This window comes from Austrofundulus limnaeus, unplaced genomic scaffold (assembly GCF_001266775.1).
Source record: "Austrofundulus limnaeus strain Quisiro unplaced genomic scaffold, Austrofundulus_limnaeus-1.0 Scaffold153, whole genome shotgun sequence".
Classification (NCBI taxonomy): Eukaryota; Metazoa; Chordata; class Actinopteri; order Cyprinodontiformes; family Rivulidae; genus Austrofundulus; species Austrofundulus limnaeus.
Window position 1 is genome coordinate 457,950 of NW_013952555.1, and position 8,373 is coordinate 466,322.

General features: G+C 39.8%; 1 protein-coding gene across 4 annotated transcripts in view; it reads right to left on the reverse strand.

Annotated features, from left to right (window-relative positions):
• The window catches only part of sbno2b (strawberry notch homolog 2b), a gene marked incomplete in the record, with an annotated part of 100,437 nt that overhangs the window by 6,994 nt on the left and 85,070 nt on the right, over positions 1 to 8,373 (reverse strand). For all 4 annotated transcript variants that reach the window (XM_014016760.1, XM_014016759.1, XM_014016758.1 and 1 more), the window contains 10 exon segments: positions 635 to 729; positions 851 to 994; positions 1,079 to 1,150; positions 1,237 to 1,345; positions 1,447 to 1,518; positions 4,097 to 4,209; positions 6,014 to 6,149; positions 6,240 to 6,371; positions 6,474 to 6,595; positions 7,060 to 7,242. In XM_014016760.1, the coding sequence (XP_013872214.1) occupies positions 635 to 729; positions 851 to 994; positions 1,079 to 1,150; positions 1,237 to 1,345; positions 1,447 to 1,518; positions 4,097 to 4,209; positions 6,014 to 6,149; positions 6,240 to 6,371; positions 6,474 to 6,595; positions 7,060 to 7,242 (1,178 nt within the window).

The following is an 8,373-nucleotide window of genomic DNA, read 5'->3' on the forward strand; positions in this document are numbered from 1 at the left end:
GGTAAAAGATAATAGTTCTCGTTTTGTTACATAATGCAGTGTTTCCCCCATGAGGTGCACCCCCTCCTCTATGGATGTCGAGCCCCTGAGCTGCTGGTTTGTGTAACTCTGGACCCCTGAGCAATTTAGGGTGCAATCCAGGGTGCAATGAGGCATTGCATGGTTAGTTCCACCAAATCCATAGAGCAACATTGTGTCCCCCCCTGGTAAGACCCAAGCACCCCATCCCAGGTGGGCTTATTAAAAAGCTAGTTACAGGACACTAGCTGAAAAGAAGCAGAATGGTAGCTAAAAGCTAAAAGTAGACAAAAATAGAGCAAGTGAAGCCGATTTTAAAGAGAACAACCTATTTGAAGAGATCTCAGTGTATTACTATTCAGRAAATATTTGTAAAAAAAGTTTACAAAAAGTATTTTGAAAAGTTACAAAAACTATAAGTCATTGAATACATGTCCTGAGCGAGCTGAACAACAAAAAAAAAAGAACGTCTAAAAAAATATTCAGAAGAAATTTTACAGGAAAAAAATGCTGAGTCAGCGTTCACATGGTTATCTGTACCCTAACGAGAGTCTCACAGCTGAGGGCACAGATCCTCTGCTGACCTACAGCTGACAGCAGACCATGTGATGCCTACCTTATAAAGAACAACCTGTCCGTCTTGAGGATTCCCAGCCGTCAAGAACGTTTCCTGCTTCTCCTCATAAATTTCATCATTTCCAGGAGCAAGATCTGGAAGAGTCGTGAGAAAACAAACAGGAGATGATTACAAACCAACTGAAATACARAAACAAATGACGAGACATTTCCCATACGATTTACACAGTTTGTTTGGTGTGTTTTGAGACCATACCCAGAATTCCCATGTCGTATTTGCCCTCCTTCTTGTCCTTCTCAATCAGATAGTCAAAGTTATCTGTGAAGTACTGGAACAGGTAGTTCTGCTTGTGGACCTCCAGGCCCAAGATGCGATTTAGAAACTTAGTGATGCTGCAGTCTGAGACAGCAAAGAAAAGCATTGCACGGTTTAAATCTGACACCTGAACACAGCTGAGCTAAACGTTTTGTCTGTTGTCTGTACCTTTTTCAGTGCTAATCCCAAAGCGAGGCTCTTTACAGATGATGCCCACGTGCATCATTCCCGTTTTGATTTCTAGAAATAAAGCAAAACAAAACTGTTACTGGTTTAACTCTGGAAACGATTGAAGACGTAAAATGAAATGAAAGCTTAAAAGGTACCTTGAAAGAATCTGGCATCGCCACCAGGGTATCCTTTGGGAGGGGGCACCTTGTTCTCTATGTGGCCAAGGATTGCTTTGGTAACTTTATCGAGAGCCTTRGTACCATACTGAAAAAAAAAGTTTCTTACTGTTAAAAACAACATATTTTAACATTTAAAGCTTCAAATTTAACACCATTTTTATATAAAATGTTTCTGAATGTGCTAACCTTGTTCTCAAAATTGTACTTGCTCAGGTCTCTTGATTCAGTGGCTCGTCTGTCTCCATGGGTCAACGCTCCCTGTGGTGGATCAACAGGAGGTTTATTATTAGTTCTATTGTATGCACTGGGTTTTCAGCCTTTAACAGCTTCAGAAAAATACTGATAAACACACTCATTTCTGTTGTTGAGACACAAAATTGCGGATTTCAGTCTTTCGCAGATTTTTTTCATGGAACCTAACTACTAGTAGTTTGCAGTAATCCCTGTGATACTGCAGAAACTGGAAATACAGTAAATTCTGTACAGTGAGGAATGACAAATTTTTTCCCCTAAAGTTTTCAATAACATGAATCTTAAATTCAGTTCCATAAAAAAACAATCCAGTAGTACATGACGCATGCCTTGTTGGCACGCTCTGCACAGAGCACAGCATTTCCACCTTCTAACAGTGTGTGTGCAGCTGCTAACTCTTTAGCTTTCGTGGTTTTTTTTTTGGACCACATCCAATATTCATGTTTATTCACAATTTGCAGTAGGGTTGGGCGATATTGGCAAAAAAATTAATCACGATAATTATTTAGCCCATAAAGATTAATTTGACGATTAATCCCCCAGAGTCCCTGGACACCCTTATGTCCTAGTCACATGACCAATTTATAGGGAAAGATTTGCTCTTCGTAAAAATCTTTTTCAAACTGTGTCAAAATCACAGACTTCAGGCTATACTTCAAATTTTAAATTGTGTTGATAAATAAATTACAGAACTTTTGTTTAAATGTTCGTCATGTTTGAAGCGGAGAGGAGCACCAAGCGGACTGACCGGGGAAATMTCCAGTCAGTCTGCCTGGTGGCATTAATCGTATTAACCGTCAAGTGCTAAAAACTAATCGATTAATGTTTTTCTGACGATTAATTGCAGACGATACGATTATGCCCAACCCTAATTTGCAGGTACTCTAAGAACATAACCCCCACGTGAATCTGAGCTTCCCTGTGTAATTGAATGATTACATTTTTACAATAAAATAAAATATCAGCTAAATGTGTGCCAAACATTTTTGCATGAGAKATATATTAGCACTCTGAGTCTGTTAGGGATGACTCTCAGCTACTACTGCAYCAAAGTAGCAGCTGAACAGCTGTAAAATGATTGGTTTATAGATATTCTTGTGTTTACTAAATTTACTTAGCATTGGAGGCCATCTTGAATGGGGCTGACACCAAAACGTGGATCAGTTGTTGATGTAATCTAATGGTTACTTTCTGGGAGTGTTGTAAAAAAATCACCCAGTGGTTCATGAGACATTTTGCACATTGAAAAGTTCAACACCAAGAGTTGATGCCAAAGCTTCAAACTATCTGTTAGCACTCTGAGTAAGAGCAGGGGAYGACTCCTAGCTACKACTACATCAAACATGAGCTCAGGAGCTGTGAAAGTGACTGAGTTATAGCCATCTTTAGCTGTGCTGAATACAAAACTGGATCAGTTTTGATGAATATGCAATGATTCATTTCATTCATGTTCAGTGTTTCATTCAATATTTTACTTACAGAAAAGCAAATGAACACACCTGTTTATTATTCTATCTTCATGGAGACTTTGCATTGACCTCCATTCATTTCTATAAGCCGACCCAAAACCTAAACTCAATTTACACCTTGATCCTAATCCTAACCCCTGACCCCAAACCAGCCTTTAAACTTATGGGGACCGAGCTTTAGTCCCCATATGGAAAAAAAAATCCCCACGACAAAAACATGCACACACACACAAAATTAGATTGGCTTTTACGCTGGCTGGTATTAAATATTTCCCATAATTCACAGCTTATAAACACTCCCTTTTAGCATTTTGAGAGGTTGGGTCAGCTGGTAAAAAACTGAGTTTAGATGCAAAACTTCGACAGCTGAAGGAAATTTTAGACAAATCCAAGCCAACAGAAAAGCCAGCTGCTGGAAAGGAAAAACAAAACAAAAACAAAAACAAAAAACACCCGGGATAAAAATACAAAACATCTTTCCTTCCTGACCTGCTTGTTCCAGAGGCACGCAGTTGGAATCTGTTGTCTTTTGAAACGTTACATCAGGCAGCCGTGTGAGACGTGACCCATGCTTCACACATATTTACCACACACTGTTGGCAAATGCAGGAACGACTTCCTAGAACCCCCATCCCCTCGCATCCTGCTCTGCTCGCCCTTTTCCCCATAAAACAACTGTCATGCTGTGTCACCATGGACACGGCTGACTGCCGGTGCAGAAATGCATCGATAATGACGGGAAAAAATAACTGCAGTCTTATTAATCATTTAGACAAGTTCTTTTACTTTTTCAGGGTTTTTTTTTTTGTTAATACGATGTAGAAAGTGGTGAAAAAAAGCAGACTATTTAGAGGTTTTGTGGACAAACTTTAAGCAAAAAACCTTCCAGTGAACAGGAAGGACAGAGAAATGAAGTCATAACTACAATAAGCAAACATTAAATATGTTTACAGTAAAACAGCTCTTTTCAAGTTGYGCATTATAACAATACGAAAAGGATAACTGTACCCCCGAGACAGATTTTATTCTCTTAAAAATAAATGGTTATGTTTCATGTGGGGCAAAGCAACAAGCGCACATCCAGTCAAACACAAACACACGGAGTCAGCGTTTACCAGACTCTCCAGCCTTTTAGCCACGATAGAAGCAAAACGTCTCTCTCCAGCTAACTCGGAGATGAGGAAGATGTACTCTGGAGCCGTCACCTGATTGGACCGGTGAGTGCGACCTGCCAAGACACAAGAGAAAGCAAAATGCCGAGTCAGCATTCACACTACTGTTTCCCTGTTCATGCTGTAATTTTGTTATAGTGTTCTGTAACTACTTCAACACASTTTTAGCTATTCACACACTCTGGTCTCCAAATGTTTGGTTTGTTCAGGATATTTCACTGTTTAAAGTTTGGGTATTTGTAACTTTTATACATTTTGAAATCTTTAACTTTATTTACTTTTTTTTCTTACAGAAATGTATTAAGATCTCTTCAGAACTTTGATAAACGGTGTGTTCCTTGAAATCTTCAACATGCTTGCTTCATTTTTACATTTAAGCTAGGGGTGGGCAACTGGCGGCCCGCGGGCCACATCTGACTTCCCTTCAGCCTGTCTATGAGGCCCCCAACCCCACATTTTATGCTACTTTTAGTTTTGAGCTAACATTTTGATACTTTAAGCAAGATACCTTTGCTAGCTTTAGGTGAGCCTTTTGTTACTTTTAGCTTTTTGGGACCACATTAGCCCAACGGTGAGTGCCACAGTCCTGCAATCCTGAGACTGTGGGTACGAGTCCAGGTTGCATCAGGAAGGGCATGGGCCATAAAACAATTGCCAAATGCTCCATGACAGTTTGCTTGTTGTGGGGACCCCACAAATGAAAACAGCTAAAACAAAAAACCTTCAGCCATTATTTTTCTTCTTTTAGGTTTAATTGACATTTTGTTTATACTTAGCATTTTGCTATGTTTAGCATCTACCTTACTTTCTCATATTTTATCTACCCTATTGCTATTTGTAGTTTTAAGCTAATGCTTTGCTACTTTTAGACTTTAGCTAGCATTTTGCTACTTTTGGGTTATAGATATCTTTTCACTTCATTTGTGTTTGCTAGTGTTTTYTTCTTTTAGCTATATTTTAGCTTCTTTTAGCTACATTTTAGCTTCGTTCATACATGCTAGTATTTTCTTCTTTTAGCTTTTAGCTATCTTTTTACTTTTATTAGCTATATTTTAGTTTTACTCACATGTTTGTTAGTGTTTTCTTCTTTTAACTATCTGTTCATCTCTTTTAGCTATATTCTTTTAACTATTCTTTTAGCTATGGACATTTCGAGTAGGGCTGCTAACTTCCTCGTATTAGCTGGGATGTCCTGTATTTTYGGCCAATTTGTTTTAAATTGTTAATCAATCACGTMACATGGRAATAACAGAAACAAGAACAAATCGTGTTTAGGGGGATGTACCTCAAATGCTGGGGAAATAAGAAATATTGTGTGGTGACATCACAATTGATGCATTACATCAYTAGGCCACGCCTCCCGCAGAGTTGTCCCCTTTTTTGGAGAGGCTGAGTTGACAACACTAATTTTCCCATGTGGTTTTGCGTACATAGGTACAGTATGACTGAGCTGGTTGTCTGGGACACTGTTCAATAGGTTTGTTGGTTTTAAAACAAAAATGACACCTAAGAGGTTGGCTGGGTAACACTAAGTCATGTCAGATAGAAATTTTTCCAACAGAACTGATATTTGGACAATAATAGCTACATCTAACATATGCTTTGAAAGGTCAGAAAAGTTTTTGTGCAAAGTTTTTCTTCTAATTATAAAAAAGCAAAACTTTTTTTTAACTGTTATTTAACCAGGAAAACCCCACTGAGATCATATACCTCTTTTAGAAAGGAGGCCTAGGCCTGAAGGAAACCTATTCTAAATGTTTTTGGTCTGTGGGGAAAACCTTTAACCTTTAATACAAAACCAAAAAGTCCTGTTCTAAATAAATTAATTGTCCCAGTGTGAGGTAACATTTCTTGACGTACCAAACTGCTGAATTGCTCTGTCTGCACTCCAAGGCAGCTCCAGGGTCATGTGGACCCTGCGCCTCTGGTTTTTCACTCGTTTGTCTGCCTGCAGGGAAATCCCAGAGCTAGCTGCCTCCGAGATGATTGCCACCAACTGCCGGAGGAGCCAGAAAAAAGGTGCCTTTAGAAATGACCACAGCAAATCAAACCACCAAGATGGAGCCAGCGTCCACCGGCAACAAACCTTCTCTCCGGTCATGAAGCGGTCCTTCTCTTTGATGTTGATCTGGTCTATGGTGGAGCCCTGCTCGGCCCGCGACTCGTAGCGTACGCTGCCATCCGGACGTCGCACCACACGGCCTTTACGGCCCGTCATCTTTGAGAACAACAAGAAAAAAAAAGCACATAAATTATCACTGCAAACGTACTCTTCAAAAAAAAAAAGAGTAAATAAATAAATTGACAGCTAAATTCATACCTCAGCGACTTTATCTGGTCCTCCAAACTTATCAATGAGCACGTCCAACGTGTTGAGAGGTAGTTCTTTTCCTATTTCTGATATTTTATTGAGGAGGCTCTGCTTCATTTCCTCTATCCTGGCTGTGAAGACAAAGAAGAGCGCAACAATAACTCTATGACCTGGTTAAGAGTGAAAGAAGTTTWGGCAAGCCATCGGCAGTCCAACAATACAATTAATAGTCACACAGCAGGTTTTTTTTTTGGAAAGAGCGACAGACCAAGTAATCTCACCATCACCTATGTCTTGGCATGCTGCGTATAGCCCCCCGTCCACCTGTATGTAGTTTATCCTCAGTTCAGTCAACCGCACTACTCAGAACCACTTCTCCACTGGTTCAAATCACTAAGAAATCGATACCCTGAAAATATTGTAATATTTCATTTCCCGATACTGTATCGATTCTCTAAAGCCCTGTACTGACTTTTAATTAAGGCTCAAAAGGTAAACTTTCATTCGTTTATTCGCCCAACCCAAGTGAGAAACACAAATCTTAAACTTGCGAGGCTTCAGAACGAAGCTACAGTATCAAGGGGGAAACCTCCACCTGACTGGCAGCTGGTGTGGTGAACAAAGATGACGTCGTCGTTGTCCTGCAGGGAATCTGGCGAGGAGTTAGAGTCTGTGTCCATGCCGTCCGAGTCGGTGCTGCTGTCGTCTGAGATGTTGATCACGCCGCCGCTGTCCACTGTGTGCTTGGGCACTTTGACCTGACGAACTCTGGGCTTCCCTGATTGGGAGATACAAAGGGAGGTTGAAATGAAAAACGCAAAGCAGAACAAGAACAYTTTAACCATCGCGTAAAGCTAGGCGGGCCGGATGTGGCCCTTATTGAAGTCGATTGTTGAAAATTCCTGTATTTTTTCATATTATAAGAAATATTGCAGGGTTAGAAAAAAATCTCAATCGTGCAGCTCTGATAGTTATTACTTAGCCAATTTACCAGATACTGAACTAAACTTAGGTGTACTAGCAGCTGAGAGTCATTAGCATCACCTAATGTGAGCGCTAAAAGGTGGTACATAACATTTACAAGCCTTTAATTTACTTACGTTTTCTTTTATTCCCTGGTGCCTTCTCCCTTCTCTGCTTCTCTGAAGGAAAATGCTTTGATACAAGGGACTGGAAAACACCCCTAAAGCAAAGAAAGAAAAGAAAAAAACCTTTTGATTGTAGTATCAAAGCAATCACAAAAACACAAGCCAGCTCTGACAGAACGTGCATTCCTGTTTCACCTCTTTAAAGCCAACAGGTGCTGACAGACAGATAACGAAGCTGTGGCGTGATCTAATAAAATCACACTCACAGGCTTGACTGCTGCAAGACATTTAAGGTCACAGAGTTCAAAGCACTCAGAATTTCCTTTTTTCCTTGTTTTTATGAATGAGTCACTCATTGATTAAATAGATGCTGCTAAAAAAAAGGTTGGTGCTTTGAATGACGACACACCGTGACCTGAGTACTGCGTGTTTGTGTGAAGCGCCAGCAAAACTGAAACATTATGTTGCAGAACGTCACAAAATAACGTGGAAGAGGCTCACGAATAACAATCACCAGCAAAACTACAGTGATGGACTCTAACTGGGTCAAAACGAACAGGAAAGTTGTTTTTTTACTAATGTGGCTCTGAATGTAGTCATCCTGAAACAGTCTAAGCTGTTTAATTCTTTTAAACTGGAAAAAAAAGGTCACACGAAGAGCACCATATTATTTACGCCACAAAGAATGCAGAGTAAATGACGACGTTTACTAGCTGCTTCATGGAAGGAGAACGTCAGCTTAAATTTTGCGTCAATGCCTGAGTTAATACTTATACAGTATATACTTATACTTAGCATTAGCTCCTGAGCTAATAATGTTA